This window comes from Rattus norvegicus, chromosome 11 (genome assembly GCF_036323735.1).
Source record: "Rattus norvegicus strain BN/NHsdMcwi chromosome 11, GRCr8, whole genome shotgun sequence".
Classification (NCBI taxonomy): Eukaryota; Metazoa; Chordata; class Mammalia; order Rodentia; family Muridae; genus Rattus; species Rattus norvegicus.
In genome coordinates, this window is record NC_086029.1 from 82056273 (window position 1) to 82075076 (window position 18804).

An 18804-nucleotide genomic window follows, 5' to 3' on the forward strand; every position below is an offset into this window, starting at 1 on the left:
AGGGGCGGGGACCCGAGTGGCCCGCGCCATCTGCCCTCAGTGAGGCGGGGCGCGCAGCGGACGCCCCCGGGCAGGGGCGGGAGCGGTGGAGGCGCGAGCGGCTGTCGCTGAAAGGGGCGGTGAGCGAGCTGCTCCGGTCTCTAGGCGAGGCTTGGCCTCCCGCGCCGAGACGGGGCGCAGCGACGGCAGCGGCGGCCCTCGGGCCGGCTGGTGAGGCGATGGCGGCGCCGGGCCCGGGGGCTGGGGCAGCCTCGGGCGGCGCTAGCGGCGGCGCCGGCGCCAGCGGCGGCGCCGGCGCCAGCGCCGGCGCGGGATCCGCGTCCTCCGGGATCGGCGGCCGGTTGCCCAGCCGGGTGCTGGAGTTGGTGTTCTCCTACCTGGAGCTGTCCGAGCTGCGGAGCTGCGCCCTGGTGTGCAAGCACTGGTACCGCTGCCTCCACGGCGATGAGAACAGCGAGGTGTGGCGGAGCCTGTGCGCCCGCAGCCTAGCAGAAGAGGCTCTGCGCACGGACATCCTCTGCAACCTGCCCAGCTACAAGGCCAAGGTGAGGGAATCCCGGGCCATGTCGAAGCCCAGTTCCTCTCCTGCCCGGTGTTCTTGGGGTTTACCTTGAAAGCTTGAGTTAGAGGTTTCATCTCACCATCCCGTCTTTCTACGGCTTAAGCCAGTCAGTACCACCCCTCCTTTCCATAACGATCTTTTCTTTGGATTGAAGTTGTGCTTCGTAATCCACCTCACTTTTAAAAATACTAGGTGGTTTCCCATCATTCATTTTCCTCAGCTCTACTTTCAACAGTTTTTGCTCTTAAAGACCAGCCGATACCCTTGATCATATATTTTCCCTGGCCTCCAAGTAGAATGGCACTAATGCATTCGAGGTCGCTTTAAAATGGGTTTAGTTGCTGGGGCTTTTGCGTTCACCATCCCCTTTCTTGGCTCTGATTAATAAGCACGTTTTCATTATTTTCACCCATGTTCTCTTAGGGCCACAATATTTAACGCTTCCAAGTGATGATCAGGGTAGGCATCCTGCTAACTAACTTGTAAGAAAGAGACTTTAATATTACTTCCTCTCATTGGTGCGGTATAACTCATCAAACTGCCTTGTCCTGCTGTTATTGATAACTTTTCTTAGTTCTACTGGGGTGATGTCTCTTTTGTCATGTAATATGTTTATTCCTGTTTTGCTGGGCTTTTGTTGTTGTCGTTCTTGATTCTTGTGCTTTCATAACAAAATTAAAATGCTAACAAACAGGTCGTGGCAGGACCAAGTATTCTCCAGCATACAAACAAAAGGCCTTGGACTAAGGTTCATGTAGGTAGATAGTAGCTCTTCAGGATAGCAGTCATCAAAAGCATATGAAGCTGGATGTGGTGGCGCACACCTTTAATCCCAGCACTCCAGAGGCAGAGGCAGAGGCAGGTGCACCTCTGTGAGTTAGGGCCAGCTTGGTCTGCCAAGTGAGTTCCAGGACAGCCAGGGCTACATAAAATGAGAGACTGTCCAAAACAAGGAGCATATACGAGAGATGATAGACGTCTGACCAGGAATGTAGTAAATATATCTTTTCTTTTTTAATTCTATATTGCCAGTGAGTGTCTAAGTAATTTTTAATGTGAAATAGGTGCACTCTTTCTTTTAATATACATGTATTATTATAAATATGTGTATACACATATTTTATGTCTGTTTTTGGAGACAGGGTCTCACTGTGTGTCCGGGTGGTCTCCAACTTGCCATCTTTCTGTCTGTTCCTTGAGAGTGCTGGGATTATAGGATGGGCCACAGTACTGATATATTCTTATATATTAAGACGAGTTTTCGTCTGATGAGAGAAGGAACACTGCTGTCAATTATGTCAACTACCAAATAAATTGTCTGTCTGTCTGTCTGTCTTTCTTTTTTTCTTTCTTCCTTTCTTTCTTTTTTTCTTTCTTTATTTATCTGAGACAGGATTTCAGTATTCAGCCTCGGCTGGCTTGGAAGTTAACAGAAATCCACCTGCCTCTTGTCTTCAAAGTTCTGAGTCTAAAAGTGCCACCACTCCTGCCACCGTCCCCATCATATTTTTGTACTTATTTTTTCTTTGACACAAGTACACATACTCATGCATATGTGAAGAATACCAGTGCCCACAGAATCTAGAATGTCTACTGCTGTAGCTGGAGTTACAGACATGTGACCTCCCTCTGCAACACACACACACACACAGGAAAATCAGGGGGCACTCTTTTTTTTAATTTTAAAAGATTTTATTTATTTTATGTATGTGCTCTCTAAATAAATAAAAAGGTTTTATTAATTTAGTATGTGCACACTAGAAGTGTGCATCAGATCTCATTACAGATGGTTGTGAACCACCATGTGGTTGCTGGGAATTGAACTCAGAACCTTTGGAAGAGCAGTCAGTGCTCTTAACCACTGAGCCATCTCTTCAGTCCCCGGGGCACTCTTAACTGCAGACTAAATTGATACTGATTTTGGTTTTTCCGGAGAGATTATAGTTTTAAGTTTCTAATCTTCATTATCTTTCTGCTGCGTGCACTGCGGCTCCAAGGTGGGCTTGTCTTACCCAGGTTCTTGTAGGTGACAATTGTGAAAATGCAGTGTTAATTCAGGAGGACTCAGTGTAGAAGTCCTTAGACAGGGAAATAACTAACATGTGGCACACATTGCTACCTAGTGTAGTATAGGAATACTAGCAGTCCGTGGGGAGGAAGAACTTAGGAGCTGAGTGGAGAAAAAGTTTGAGATTAAGATGCCACAAAGCTGAACTTTAAGATGAGGTTTATGATGTTAAATTTTATGAAAAACTCTGAGCAGAAAAACAAGGAAAGCAAAAATGCAAACTCTTACCCACACTTTGCCTTGTGGGGATTACAGTGTAGTAGAGTGCGTGTGCGTGTTCATGTGCCTGCGCCTGCCTACAAGCCTTCCTGCCTTCCTGCCTGCCTCCCTGCCTGCGTTTCTTTTTTCAGTACTGGGGATTGAATATGTGCTAGCTGCATCCCCCAGCCTGGGGGAATAGCTATTAATCTGATCACTGCCGTTGTGAAACTGCATCTGGTAAGTATTATGAGTGAGAGTCACATCTGTTCTGAGTGTCAGTAATGGAGGATTTAACTAGGTACGGAGGTCAGGAAGAGACTTTCTTATAAGACATGATGCACAAGCTTAGTGACACCTAAAAGATAAGTATAGAGGCCAAGAGGAGCAAGAAGAGCCTCTGAGGAGGGACTCTGCTTGTATGAGAAACAAGGTGACTGCCAGTGGTTGCTCTGAGAGTGCAGGTGACGCTGGTTTGAGTAAGATAAAAGGAGTGGGACACACTACACTGAAGCCTTTCTAGTTGTAAGCAAGAACAATGGCCGTGGGGAGTGGTGCCATGATCAGTTTGTGGGTTAGTTTTGACTCCACTATGGAGAACAGGTTGGAATACGATTTTAGAAATGTGGTAGATCCACTAGAAAGAGGGTAGTGAAGGAGATGGGGGAAAATGGACAAACTTAGGAAATAGAGTAACAGAATTTGATGACTGTTCCTCCTATTGCCTTTAGATGTGGCACTAGGATTTTAGGTCATCATAAATTAAAATTGATTTTTTTCACTCAGAGAATATTAAGATACTGGGATTATCTATGTACTCTCTGAAATTTGCGGGATCAAACAGTTTTGTTTTTTTTGTTGTTGTTTTTTTAAAGAATCTGTAGAATGTGGCAGTAGTTTTGAAATAAAGACGAGGAAGAAGGAAGAGCTAAGGATGACTCCTAGATATTTGGCTTATATAATCTAAGTATCACTTGAGCAAGAGTTTGGAGGAAAATGACAGCAAGTTCAGTTGTGGAAGGTCAGAATTCATAGTGTCTTTGAGATATTCGTCAGATTTCAGATAGGCAGCTCCTGATAGCCAAGGGTTAGAAGCAGTCTAGGCTAAAGATAGGAATTTCTAGTTGGACTGAATGAAGGGAAATACTGCTGTAAAGGTGACTGGGGACTGGCTGTATCGTGGAAGAGGGCCTTTGGAAACAATCTGTTATGTATTGTTTGGGCTTTATTCTGCACCTGGAAAACCATACAAGTCTGAACAGAAGAACAGTGAAGTAAAGCTGGGCTTTAAAAGACCAGGCCATGGGATACAGAGGAGAGAAAGACACAACTGGAGGAGTGCCACAGAGAACGACTCTGCATGGTGACAGTAGACCAACAGCTTGTTGAGGGAAGGTGCATCCAGCAGAACTCCCAAGGCAGCTGAGCAAATGCGAGGAGAGTACAACACTGGGAAGTGTTTGGTTGGTTCATTTTGTTCTCCTTCCTTTCTATCCCTACCTTTTAAAAGACTTGTTTATTTATGTTATGTATGAGTACATTGTTGCTCTGAGGGCATCAAATCCTAGATGGTTGTGAGCCACCATGTGGTTGCTGGGATTTGAACTCAGGACCTTTGGAAGAAGCTGTCAGTGTCCTTAACCACTGAGCCACCTCTCCAGCCCCCGTCCTTCTGTCTTATCTCCTTCTTCCATGCTGCTCAAACTAGGGCATGCTTAGCACTCACTGTGCCATTGAACATTCCAGAAATGTTCTTTTTTATAACTCACGCTTTACTTATTTCCAAGTAGTATTTAGTCATCCCAAATATTTTGTATCAAAGTATACCCTAACTTTCAGACTTACATTCTGAGCTAGACCTTTTTCATTTTTGTTTTTAGAAGTGGAATTAGAGACAGCTTGTTGAGAAAGGGCAGGCCCTCTGCAGAAGAAGGGTGAGCTAAGAGCTGGGGAAAGTGTGCACTCAGAAGCCCTGGGCTAGGTCCTCATGCTGTTGAAATAGGAAACCTCCGTTTTTCAGAAAGAGACAGAAACTATGACTTTAATTTTTTGTATTGTTTTTAAAAATAGAGTTTGTTTCTCTGTGTAGCCCTGGCTGTCCTGGAACTTGCTCCATAAACCAGGCTAACCTCAAACTCAAAAGATCCACCTTCCTCTGCCTCAGTGCTGGGATTAAAGGTAGGTATACTTGGCCTTTAAAATTTATTAATTGGGTATTTTTCATTTCATTTGAATTTTTCAGTATTTGTTCTAAGAACAAAGATCCATAATATAATCACAATGCTACTGTCATCTCCAAAATGAAACTAACAGTAATTCCTTAATTCAGAAGTTGCAGTATTGTCTCATAAATGTGAAATATATAGTTTAACTTATGGCTTATCTAATCAGGATCTGTATATGTCCTTCGAGAAGGAGTCGTGATGGGGCTGGGGATTTAGCTCAGTGGTAGAGTGCTTACCTAGGAAGCCCAAGGCCCTGGGTTCGGTCCCCAGCTCCGGGGGGAAAAAAAAAAAAAAGAACCGAGAAGGAGTCGTGAGGTCTGTTAAGGCTATCTTAGTAAACAGACTGATTCTGTCTCCCGCCTCTGCAGCTCATTTGTCACCATCTACCTTCCTTAATGTTACCCAGCATGCTCTTCTCCGTCCCTTCCTATAGACTCTACAGTGCAAAGCATGACCAGTTTAGATTACAGTACATTTCTGTTTGTTTGTTTGGTTTGTTGGTTGGTTGGTTAGTGGTGGTTTTTACAAAATACTTTTTACTAAAGTCATGTGTTTAGAGGTATGGTAGAAAACAAGATCCTAAGTGTGACGTTAGTGAATGGAGTTCAGGAGAGAGGAATGATGGGGATTGGGTGGTCCTGGCAAAGAACACCTTCATGGAGGTGGCGGTAGAAAACTAAGAAGAGGACGCAGATATGGCACGAGGAGGTGGGAACAAAGGGCAGCAGCCTGCTCTGGAAGGCTTTGAAGCCAAGCAGGGCTAGCAGTTGCTGTGGTGCTATCCAAAGGTATTAGCTGCCATGAGATTCAGTGGAAGTAATGTTTTAGAAGAGACTTCTGGAGAGCAGAGGGAGGGAGTCACTGTAAATGAACGTGGTCGAATCAGTTCAGCGAAATCGGAGATTGAGGAAGAGGTTGTTAATATCACTGGGGCAAAGGGAAAAATTAGAGAAGAAGCACCTGGAACTTGTAAGACTAGGAATAGGTGACGAGGAAATCGTAGTTTAACATTATCTTGAGAACTTCATCCTCTTCTTGTCATTCTTTTGATTTAGAATCATACTTGTTGGTGGGGATTTCCTTCCCCTATTCACGTTTATGATGCCCATGTCACACCACACCACACCAACACATAATTAAAAAAAAAAATATAAACAGAAACAGATAAGGAAAAATTAAAAAGTGCTTCGTTTGTCCATTTTCCTTGTGGAGACAGAATGCCCGAAACAAGGACTTACTGTGCAGCACAGCAGCAGTGAGACAGTGACGTGCTGGCTGTGGAAAAATGACCTCGACCTGGGAGCTGGGTCCCTGGCTCTCTAAGGCTCTCCTGCGTGCTGTTGCTCTTTAGGTCTGTAACCTCCCCCTCCTCCCTTTTTTCCCTTCAGATTTATTTATTTTGTGTATGGGTGTTCTTCCTGTATATACCTTGTTCCTTCAGTGCCCACAGAGACCAGAAGATGGTGTTAGGTTCTCTAGAACTAGAGCTTCAGTGTGTTGGGAATTGGTTCCTAGGTCTTCTGCAAGAGCAACAAGTGCTGTTAACTGGTGAGCCATATCTCCAGCCACACATACATACATAGATATATCCACATATAAATACATATATCTGTATTTCCCCCCTCTTACGTGTAGCCCTGGCTGTCCTGGAACTCACTCTGGATACCAGCCTGGCCTCAAACAGATCTACCAACCTCTGCTTCCCAAGCGCTGGGATTAAAACCATGTGCCTCCATGCCTGGCCCTAAGTTTTATATTTTTAAAAGATGAGAATTTGTCATTATTTGTACAAAGGAGCTATTTTTTTTTAATGTTTTAATGTTAGTACCTTAAAAAAAAACTTTATGAAAGGTCAGCTCATTTATCCTCTTGATAGCTGCTCCTTTTAAGTCCTCTGGTTGAATTTGTTTTATTTTATTTATTTTTTGTTTTGTTTTGTTCTGTTGAGGCAGAGTTTCTCTGTGTAGCCCTGGCTGTCCTAAAACTCACTCTGTAGACCAGGCTGTCCTTGAACTCAGAGATTTGCCTATCTTTGCCTCCTCCAGGGATTAAAGGCCTGCACTACTAGTACCTGGCTTCTTCTGGTTGAGTTTGTGTGCTGTCTAGGGGATGTAACTTGGAACAAAAGAGACTGCTGATGTCAGTGTATGAGTAATGCCTAGTGAGTAAACAGAGAGTCTAAGGGAGTTTGTGGTCAGTAAAATCCTCTCTTCACTTTAGAACTGCAGTGACTAAGGTCTTTATATAATATTTTATATAAAACACACACATATATTTTCCTCTTGCATATGCTGGACTAGAACATTACCAGTGAGCTCAGCCCTGACATAGCTCAGGCTGGCCTCAAACATGATATCTACTGTGGATAACCTTAAACTTCAGCTCTTCCTTCCTCCTCTTCCCCAGCAATGAGCTCAGTGTGTGCCACAGTAGGCTATGATTCTTGTTTATTACAGCATTGACGATGTGGAAACCACACCACCTAAGTGTAAATAAAAGCAAAGAAAGTGATGTGCTGAATTTTCATATGCCATCCACACAAGTGTTAACACTGACTCAGGACAAATCTGGTTTCATGTTCACCCCATTCTCCCTCTAGCTATTTCAAAGCAGTCACCATTTATAGTTATTTTATGCATAAACATTTTAGTAATATCTCTATAAAGTACAAGAATAGTTGTGTACATTGTTACGTTTTAAGTTTACTTGTAGAAATTATACTAGTTTGGGATTTGGTCAGTTAGACAGTTGAATTGGTCCCCTCTTTCTTTGAACAGGAGTTTTCTGTTTCCCTTGTTCATTGTGACCTGGCTCAAGTGATGTAGAGTCGTTAGGCCTGCACGCATGTGTTACCGTGCCTAGCTCTAGCTAGGAGTTATTTTTAACAGGGCTTAGTATCTAATGACAGTTTCCCACCAGAAAATTTAGTCATTATTTGGAAATAGTGTTATTTAAAAGTTTATAATCTGGGGTTGGGGATTTAGCTCAGTGGTAGAGTGCTTGCCTAGCAAGCGCAAGGCCCTGGGTTTGGTCCCCAGCTCCGAAAAAAAGAAAAAAAAAGTTTATAATCTTATTATCTATAAATACAATGCCTCAAGTCTTTTGGTTTTTTGATTTGGGACAGGGGAGAGAGATGGGGTTTAGTTGCCAAGTAGCCTAGGCTGGCCTTGAATTTTCAATCCTGTTTCAGCATCCCGGAGGGCTCTGAGATCTGAGATCACAAATGTGAGCCATCACATTACACTTGCTGCCCTTTAAGGTAAAAGTCAGTTATTCTTTTGTTCTGTTTCTTGTGGTTTTAGGTACGTGCTTTCCAACATGCCTTCAGCACGAACGACTGCTCCAGGAATGTCTACATCAAGAAGAATGGCTTTACATTACATCGGAACCCCATCGCTCAGAGCACCGATGGTGCAAGGACCAAGATTGGTTTCAGTGAGGGCCGCCACGCCTGGGAAGTCTGGTGGGAGGGCCCTTTGGGCACTGTGGCAGTGATAGGGATTGCTACGAAACGGGCCCCCATGCAGTGCCAAGGTTATGTGGCTTTGCTGGGGAGCGACGACCAGAGCTGGGGCTGGAATCTGGTGGACAATAATCTACTACATAATGGGGAAGTCAATGGCAGCTTTCCACAGTGCAACAATGCACCCAAATATCAGGTGAGAGACGGCATTTCCTCAGTGTGGGCCTTTTCCAGTTTGTTTTAATGTTGCTACTCTAAGTTTTTTCTTTGTTTTGACGAGTTTTAAAATAAATGGTAGAGGGTTACATTCAGTATTTCTTAACACACATTTGAGCAGTCCTTCCTTGCCCTGGATCGGGATTGCCAAGTTTTTCCTGTACAGGCTAAAGGGTAGATTTATTGGGTTTTGCTGTATGTCTCAGAAAAGTCAGCAGTTGTGTTGGTGTAACATCAAATGAGCTATAGATACTGTGAATGAAGGAGCATGGTGTGCTGGGAAAGACCGCATTTATGCTGCAGGACTAGTTTGGCCACGGGCAGTCCGTTGGTTCATGTTCAAGTGTCATGAAACATCCACAGGTCTGGTTTTGTTGGTCATCTCATCACAACAAATGCATGTATGCGCATATACGTGCATATTTACTCTGCTTCCTACTAATGTGGAGTCAGAGTCCTTGGAGGTGTAACGTTTTCTCTAGAGATGAGTTCAGGCAAGCTGCTACTTTTTTTTTATTTTTTTAGTATCTTAAATGTGTTTTTAAACTTTATTTTATGGGTATGGGTGTTCTGTCTGCATGTAAGTCTATGCATGCCTGATGCCCCCAGAGGCCAAAAGAGGAAGTAAGATCCCCTAGACCTGTAGTCACAGCCAGTGTAAGCCACTGTGTGGGTGCTGGGAGTTGAACTTGGGTCCTTTAGAGGAGCAGACGGTGTTTTGACTGCTGGGCCACCTCTCCATGCCCTGTTCCTCCATCCTATGTCTTATGTCACTTGGTTCCAGAATCAAGGCTGTGTCCTGACGCCACATTACTGTAGACTCAACAGAGTGGAAGACAGTTAAGTAGGGTTACAAACACTGAGTTAACTGTGGTTAAGAGGACTTGATGCTTTTCCAGAGTTCAGATCCTATCAACTAAATGACCTTTGATTCCTCCAGTATGCCTGTGTTTGAGTCTGTATTGTCTGACTCTAATGTAGTCACTCCAACTCTTCCTGGAGTACTGTGACAGGGCATCCTCCTGCCCTTTGCTTTTGATCCATCTTTTAAATGGGGCCCTCAAGAGCAGGTGGTTTAGTTTTTTTTTATTTTTTTAAGATTTATTATATATGCGTACACTGTAGCTGTCTTCAGACACACCAGAAGAGGACATCAGATCTCATTACATTTGGTTGTGAGCCACCATGTGGGTGCTGAGATTTGAGCTCAGGACCTGTGGAAGAGCAGCTGGTGCTCTTAACCTCTGAGCCATCTCTTCAGCCCTAGTCTTCTTTATTCAACAACATTTCAGTCTCTCTCTTGAGAGTTTAGTCCATTTGTACATATTATAATTGTTAGACAACTTAATAGTATCTTTGTGTCCCATAATTCATGATCTTTTATTCCTCATCTGCCAACCTTGTTCTCTTTGTTGTTTATTTGTTTGCTTTTGAGACAGGGCTCACTACGTATATTCCTAGCTGGTCTGGAACTCACAGGTATCCACCAGCCTCTGCTTCCCGAGTGCTCGAATTAAAGGTGTGCACCACCGTGTTTGCCACTTTGTCTTCTTTGATTGCAGATTCTATCGCTCTGGCCTCATGTCCATTGCCCGTTTATTTTACCATCTCAGCTGCTGTTGAACCAGGCTGATGAGTTACTGTTACTGTATGCTCTCCTTTTCTGTCTCCATGTCTCTGTTGAAATTTGTTTCCACACACAGAGTAACTAAACATACTTTGAATTCTTTGTCAAATTAGAAAGAAAGCCTAGGTCCAGTAGTTTCTTTGGATTTCCCACTACTTCAAGAATCATACTTTTCTTATTTTAGCCTAGTGATTTTTCTTTTTGAATTGAAAATTTTATGTGTGGTAAGGTGTATTAACAACTCTAGAATGTCTCCTTTTTCTAGAAACTGCCTTATTCTTTGGTGCATGTTGATTTTCTATTAAAGGAAGACAGTTAACCTGTTGCAGCAGCAGCTTTCGCCTCTGGTCTTCTAGGCCTCTGCTCTCTCAGTCCACTTCCCTGGGAGCTTTTCATGTGTGTCATCTCTGTGGTCTCCTGTGGGCTTGGGTGGAGTTTGTTCAGATTTGGATGCTCGCTCCTCTCTGCTTTGCTCCCTTCCACGGTGTCTACTTGTTCTGCCATCCACTTTTTTTTTCTTTTTTAATTTTTAATTTTTGAGACAGAGTCGCCCCATGTAGCCCTGGCTGTCTTAGAACTCACTGTGTAGACAAAGCTAGCCTCAAACTCATAGAGCTCTGCCTGCCTCTGCCTCCAGAGTGTATTTTACCCCCTGATACCAGCACTGTGGAGACTTGTGCTTTGCAGTTTCTTTACTGTGAACATACATGCTGTAGGTTCCTAGGTTCCCAAACTTGGAAGTTTCAGCGGGGTTACTTATGTCGCCTTAATCTGCTTCAGAACAAGGTTAGTCCCTGAGACTGATGGCCAGACTCCTAGGATAACAAACTCTGTTGCCTGACAGAGCTGGAGTATTGTTCTCCTTCTATTTGTCTGGTAGGCATCGTAAAGAGATTGGATATATTAGTGGTTCAGTTGGGCAAAGAGTAGCTAAAAGCAGAAGTTGGTGGTCATTTGTGACAGGAAATAAATGAAGGAAAATTATGGACAACAGCAGGAGTTACCATAATTATGAAGTATTAAATCTCAATTATAAATTGTAGGACTTTCTACTTCCTCTCCCTTTGGAGACAGGAGCTCATGTGTCTTAGCTGGCCCTGGTCTCTGTGCAGCCAGTGATAACTGTGAACTTCTATGCTCACCTCCCACCCAGGTGCCGGGGTTACTTACCAGCATGCTCCATTCCCAGTTTGGTGCTTGGGATTGAACCCAGAGCTTCATGCATGCGAGGCAAGCAGCCTGTCAGAGGAGGCTGTGGCCAGTTCTTTCCCGCCTTCAGCATACATTGTAGCCAGCCTTTATGGATGCCAATTAGAAAGATGACACAGTCCTGCTATTCCAGGCTTTAAAGTGGGAGAAAAGCTGGACATAATGCGTTTGCAGTTTAAACCATCAGGTACTGCTCATTTTTAAAGCCAGGCACAGCAGCACAGGCGCACACCTCTGGTCTCAGCACACAGGACACAGAGGCAGGAGGATCTCTGAATTCAAGGCCAGCCTGCTCTACAGAGTGAGTTTCAGGACAGCCATGGCTACACAGAGAAAAAGAGGGCTGGAGAGAGGGCTCAGCAGTTAAGAGCACTATCTGCTCTTCCAGAGGTCCAGAGTTCAATTCCCAGCAACCACAACCATCTGTGATGGGATCTGATGCCTTCTGGTGTGCAGGCATAACACTATACAAAATAATTAATCTTTAAAAGAAAAAGAAAAAAATCAGAATAAACGTGGGGAGAATAATGTCTGTTCTTTCTTCAAACTGTTTATCCCCAACCAGAAACTCCCCTTCTCACTACCAGAGATAGCCTAGAGATAGAGATTCTTTGTACGTTTTCCACTCCTGACTTATCCTCTCTCGTAGCCATGACTTTGGTGGATGTCCTGCTAACCTTGTAATGTCTATTTACAGATAGGAGAGAGAATCCGAGTCATCTTGGACATGGAAGATAAGACTTTAGCCTTTGAGCGTGGGTATGAGTTCCTGGGGGTTGCCTTCCGAGGACTTCCAAAAGCCTGCTTATACCCAGCAGTTTCTGCAGTATATGGCAACACAGAAGTGACTTTGGTTTATCTTGGAAAACCTTTGGATGGATGACAGTGGCTTTCTGGAAAGGACAGTGGAGAAGAGATCTATGTGTGGAAAGTAGAACCACGAAGTGAAGTATCATGTGTGCATGCCCAAGAAACATCCTGAAGACACATGAAGTTGAGAACTAGAGAAGCAACTCTACAACAGAGATGGTCATAGTGTTTCCTCTTTCCACTGGGCCAGAAAATCCTCAGGGTTGCAGTTGGTTGAGTGGGCAGTTGACAGACATATGCATGTTGTCACAGAGTCTTCTCTAAGTTAGCAGTGTGTGACTTCCAGCTTAAAGGTGAGCGTGTAGAGACGCTGTAGGAGGGAATCGCAGGAGTTTATGTAGAGTTCATGGAGAAGGCTCGGTCCCATCTTACATCTGCCTGTCCCTCCTCCAGTCCCTTTATTTCTAGCCAGCTTGACTTAGAAAGTATGAAACTGGCTGGGTTTTATTTAATATTTTTAATATATTGAGAAGCATGGTCTGCCTGGACTGCACTTCTCTAGCAATGAGAAATAAAATCGTGCAGCTATTTTAAAAGTTGTATATATAATGTATATAAAACTGTAAAAAAAGGGGGGCAAAGGCATTGCTTTGTTCTACTTCAATTTCTTAAAAATCACTACATGGTACAACATTAGAGTGACATTAGGGGACAGTAGGGTAGGAGAGAGAAGAGGAGACATGTGCTGGCTCATTTGGTAGTGTTTGGGCTCATAGTCCATGGCTAGAAGAGAATTATGATAAAGGTTCCTCAGTTGGTTAAAGGCGGGAAGCAGGTCTACTTACAATTATGCATATGCCCAGGGCTGATTCAGAAGTATAGGAATGTGCCTCCTGGCATCTGGCTTCAGTGTTTGGCCTTCTGAGAACTGGTCTCCACACAGAACAGTCTCAGCTGCTCTTACAGTACTCAGTATGAGCACTGTTAGTATAAACCCTAGCAGAACACATGGTCAGCGGTTCTTTTATTTCTTAACTTTATAATGCTGTAGATGTTATGAAGAATTTTTAATTTCATATTGTTTACATTATACAACAGTCGAGGCCTCAAAGTCTCCATTGGGGCTGTCATCAAATGTTTACTCACCCGTCTGAACCAGTGCCGGCCTGCACCAGGTCAGGCCAGAGTGTTCCTAATCACCTAGGTGTTGCCCCCTGGGATTTAATGCTGAAAACTTCAGGTTGGCAGCAATATGGAAGCTTCATTGCAAAGAGGTGAATGTTATTTCCTGTTTTAACCCCTAAAACTTCTCACTAACACTTAGCACATGAGCTGAGGTGGCTGTTGATTTTTTTCTTTTGCTAGAACAGAAACATCTTTCTGTATAAAAGGATAATTAATATGGTTCCGATACATAAGAATTGTTGAAGGCAAGTAAAATCTTTGTACTTTTTACATGATTGCTGTATGTATATTTTGTTTTAAATCTAATAAAATTAGGGACAGAGAGCAGCTTGCTGGGGTTCTTGAGGCCCTTGATAATTAAATTTGTCAATACTGCTATGAAGCAGGAGGCTTGGCCACACAACGGTCTGTATCGCCTCCTGAGAGGGTTACAGGTATTTATTGTACATTTGATCTGTTGCTTGAGAAAGAGAAATTTGTTAAAGATTCTTTTGATAATCTGTATCAAGAAGAAACCTTGTACAAAGTGGAATTATATGTATTAGAGAAGATAGCTGGCCCAGGAATTGTTTTGGTTTTCCTGTTTTTTTGTGTTGTTTCGTTTCGTTTTGTTTTTCTGCTCTAGAACAACTCAATATGGTGGCATTTAAGAATTGATGAAAGCCCTGGTTAAGGATGGAGACTGACTGGTTAAGAGGATGGAGACTGACTAGTTAAGAGGATGGAGACTGACTGACTAGTTAAGAGGATAGAGACTGACTAGTTAGGAGGATGGAGACTGACTAGTTAAGAGGATGGAGAGTGACTAGTTAGGAGGATGGAGACTGACTAGTTAGGAGGATGAAGACTGACTAGTTAGGAGGATGGAGACTGACTAGTTAGGAGGATGGAGACTGACTAGTTAGGAGGATGGAGAGTGACTAGTTAGGAGGATGGAGACTGACTAGTAGGAGGATGGAGACTGACTAGTTAGGAGGATGGAGACTGACTAGTTAGGAGGATGGAGACTGACTAGTTAGGAGGATGGAGACTGACTAGTTAGGAGGATGGAGACTGACTAGTTAAGAGGATGGAGACTGACTAGTTACAAGGCGCCAGCAGTCCATATATACTTGCTGCCTCTTCAGCTGTGACGGCCCCTCAAGCTTCTCGTGAGTTTGATGCATAACTTCTGTTTTTTGTCTTGTTGTTGGTAAATATTCATTCGCAACAAGTTTTTGAAGGTGCTGACTGGAAAACAAAATCACGTGGTTATTCATTTCTCATTGAACTTAGAGTCGGATAATTGCCTAACAATTTAACACCAAGCTGTTCTCTCTGTGTCTTGTCTTGTTTTTGGTTTTTTAAAAGACTGGTTCTCACTTTGTAGCTCAGGCTATCCGTGATCTCACAGCGGTCTCCCTACGTCAGCCTCCCCAGAACTGGGATTAGAGATATAAGCTACATTCCCAGAACAACAAGCCATTTTAGCTCAAAGATTTGAATGTTCCTAGTTAGGATGGGCATCTAGAGAACAGAGGACCTTCATTTATAACCTGATCTATTTACTAGAAATCTTGTTACTAGAGACCAGTAGTGGCTGCCCAGATCATTAAGGCAAACTGCTCAGTGTTGAAGGAAGTCATGTTCTTGTTGGTGCTTAAAGAGCGTGTTTCCACACACAGTTGTACCTGAGTCAGTGCTGCTCAAGTATGGCTGGATCTCAGAGTGGCTTAAAACATACTAAGCTTGGGTCCGTATCCTGATTCTGGTGTCAGAACTGGGATATGCTCTGACCATAAGGATTTAAAAATGCCCTGGTTTCAGAATGCTACCAAAGGTTGAGAGCAGTTGTGCTCAATTTCCCTTAGAGGTTTCCCATCTACAAAGTAGGAAATTCTTGCTCCCCTCACTACCTCACAAGGATACAGAGGGTGCACGAGAGCGCACTGGGAGTGTTGGCGTTGTGGGTAGAGGACGCTGTAGAAGTGCAAGCATCTGTCACAGTTCTCAATTTCAGCTGCAGCCGCGATCGAAAACGGATAATTGAATTTGTTGTTGTTGTAGGAAGCTCTTAATGTGATTCCGTGAGGAAGCATGTAGGGGTGGAGCAAACGTTGATGACTACTCTTATTCACTATGGTCTTCTAGCCTACTTGAAACTGGCGGTTATATTATCTAAGTTTTCATAGGAAAGAAGAAATATTAAGGCTTAATTCTGTAATGTTCATTGGCTCATAATTCATTAAAAAGTTCATACAAGGAACTCTGTGTTAGTAGATGTCATTTCATAGTTGCCATTGTTCTCATTGTTGACTTCTGAATGTCAAGCCATTTCATTCATCTCATTTTAACACAAATAAGCTTACTTACAGATGTGACAGCATCCGAAGCCTGCCTCTTGGGTCTGACTGTGACTGGGAAGTGTGAAAAACAGCAAAGACCTAAACTTTACAGAAGTTACACTTGACTTCGTTTTTCTATCTTTTAGTCAAGAAATAGCAGTTTGATGAGACAGAAATATGGAGTTTGCAAAAGTATTAGTATTAAAAAGATTCCATAATCCAAGACTACCACAGCTGAGACTGGGCAAGGCCCTGTTGATGATTGTGAGAACAGACTGCGTCCAAACCAAATGCCTGTTCTCGTAACATTCTCAGGCCCTCTCAACAGATTCTCTCCTTCCTTGCAAGTTTCCTAGTTTTGTTTTTTAACACATACCTGACTCAAACTGTGGGCTTTCCCCTCTGCACATAACTGTTGCCATCTAGCTCCCCAATACAAACACAGCATCTTGGACGCAGCCTTTCCAGTCTTTAAGCCTAGTAAGTAGGGACTCACATATTTTCTATGGATAAGAAAGAATCAGGAATAATGACCTCTAAATACACAGACCAAAGCGTCAGCAAAGACAAATGAGAAAGGAACAATGTGTCCAGGTGAAGCAGAACCGTTTAGGTGGCAAATCTGAGTGAAGGAAGAGTTGTTACTGGCAATGCTTTTTGGCCACCCCTGCCCCCTTATTTCAGAAATACTGGTAAACTGACTTTCTGGTTACCAAGCCCTATGGCCTATGATCTCTGGGACCCACATAGTTGGATGGAGAGAGCCAACTCCCCACAGTTGTCCTTAACATGCAGGCTGTGGCCCACAGTTGGATGGAGAGAGCCAACTCCCCACAGTTGTCCTTCACATGCAGGCTGTGGCCCACACGTGTATGCACAGTTCCAGACAGAATAAACAAAATGTAAAAATTAATATTTTTTTAAAGCTAATGTCTGCATAGGGATCTAGCGCAGCGATAGAGTACTTGCCTAGCATGCACAAGGCCCTGGGCTCAATCTCTAGCACCATAACTAACTCACAAAAGGCTAATGTCTGAAGTTTAGTTCTAAGCATATTGTAATGGATGTAGGTTAGGCATCTTTGTTTAACATGGCCGACTTGCTTCATTTCCCAGTCTGTGCTCTGTGCTCCTTCATTGTGTACGAGTGACAGTTTTTTATGCTGCTTTCACCTTTGTATCATGCACTTTGGTCACACCCTTCCCATTGCCTCTGTCCTCCTTCCAGCCTTCCTACTTTGATGTCATGTGAGTGCATTTAAGTCTAGACTCTGCATGTGGCGGGAAACACAGTCTTTGTCTGAGCCACCATATTTTTATGTTTTTTTGAGGTAAGGTCTCACTCTGGAGTGCAGCAGGCTGGTCTGGAACTTAGATCTGTCCTGCTGCCAGGATTACAGACATGTGCTGCCATATATGGTACATCTTCACGTTTGAAGGAAAAAAGGCTTTATTTACGATTGGAATGAAAACTCAGCGAAAATCCTCTTCAGAAGCTAAAGGGTGATAGTCATTTCTAGCCAAGGTTCCCAGAGCAATCAAGCTGTGCACACATGATTCTTTACTGAAAGGTGAGGGGCTGGCTGCCTGAAGCATTGAGAAACAGCTGAGTGCTGTCCACCTTTTCAGAGAGCGCTCTGCAGCCAATACACGGAAGTGTGAGTCCCCACACTTATGTGTTTTATGTGGCCATAGTTGAGCTGTCAGATTGTGAAAGGTCTCTTCAGCCACCCTGCTATCAACCACCTACTCAGAAAGAAAGAAATCAGAAGAGTTAATTCAGTATTGCTTAAACATTTTGTAGCACCCATTACGTGACGGGCCCTTGCCAGCTGCGATGGATATAAATAGAGAAGAACAAAACTAGAAACAGCAGTCTGTCCCGCAGTTCCTCCAGAGTTCCGTGAGGGTGGCCACAGCACCAGAGGTCACGCCTTAATGGACTGTGCGGTCCTGTGTGGTGGAGGATGCTCTGAATGTGGAATGATGTCTAAGGAGAATCTCAGGAGATGAAGGCATAGATCACTCTTGTAGGCAGATAGAAGTCTGTGCTGTAACGCAGGATGTAAGCAGAAACTGCACGCCGGAGAAGTGGTGAGAGTATAGCACCAAGATATTGAGCCCAGATTTTAGCTGTCAAACTAAGGGCTTTGAATTTTTCCAGTATTGTGGAAGAGCAAAGGTTTGTGTCAGGGTCACAGCCTGATCCACCGTATAATCCTATGCAAAAAGTAACAACAGTAGGTTATGATGGAGACACAACTGAGGTGACTTGGGATATGAAGGAGAGAGGTATTGAGGTATTCAGAGATAGGGAGATGGCTCGGTCAGTAGTGTTTGCTGTGGAAGCAGTCTTGAATACCACAAGCTTCTTTAGGGTACAGCGCTTTAGGGTACAGAATGGGGGGATCCCTTGAGCTTGATGGCCAATAGTCAGTCTACCCAAACCAGTGGGGTCCAGGTTTGGAAAACAGCTAAAGAAGACACCCAGTATTGACCTCTGGCCCCTCTCTTACAATTTTTATTGCTATGGGAAGCACCCTGACCAAACAATTTATAGTCCCAACATGAAGAAAAGGCAGGGCAACAACCTGGGGATAGAAAGTAAGGCAAAGGGGTTAGGGATTTAGCTCAGTGGTAGAGCGTTTGCCTAGCAAGCGCAAGGCCCTGGGTTCGGTCCCCAGCTCCGAATAAAAGAAAAGAAAAGAAAAGAAAAAAAAAAAAAGAAAGTAAGGCAGAGACCTTCGAGAATCTTTGCTGCCTTGCTACCGTGTACACCGCTCAGCCTGCTTTCTTTACCATTCAGGATCTTTCTCTAAGGGTGTCACCACCCACAGTGAGCTGGGCCCACCCATATCAATCATTAATCAATAAAATACACCGCAGACACCTACAGGCAAATCTTATGGAGGCATTTT

The 18804-nt window shown here is 43.7% G+C and overlaps 1 protein-coding gene and 1 non-coding gene across 2 annotated transcripts; both read left to right on the forward strand.

Annotated features, from left to right (window-relative positions):
- The first annotated feature begins 184 nt into the window (after nt 1–184).
- Nucleotides 185–15808, forward strand: Fbxo45 (F-box protein 45). Its single transcript, NM_001398607.1, has 3 exons — nt 185–545; nt 8356–8712; nt 12266–15808. Exons 1-3 carry the CDS (start codon nt 219–221, stop codon nt 12449–12451), a joined length of 870 nt encoding a protein of 289 aa, NP_001385536.1. The 5' UTR covers nt 185–218; the 3' UTR covers nt 12452–15808.
- LOC120095776 (small nucleolar RNA SNORA79) lies at nt 3532–3674 on the forward strand. Its single transcript, XR_005491560.1, has one exon. It is a non-coding gene; the product is annotated as a small nucleolar RNA SNORA79 (small nucleolar RNA).
- Nucleotides 15809–18804: the final 2996 nt, after the last annotated feature.

Excerpts from the sequence above, each read along its gene's own strand:
- Fbxo45 (NM_001398607.1), top strand. The coding sequence starts at position 219 with ATGGCGGCGCCGGGCCCGGGGGCTGGGGCAGCCTCGGGCGGCGCTAGC. Across the intron at positions 546-8,355 it reads TGCCCAGCTACAAGGCCAAG|GTACGTGCTTTCCAACATGC; the intron begins GTGAGGGAATCC and ends TTGTGGTTTTAG. Across the intron at positions 8,713-12,265 it reads ACAATGCACCCAAATATCAG|ATAGGAGAGAGAATCCGAGT; the intron begins GTGAGAGACGGC and ends GTCTATTTACAG.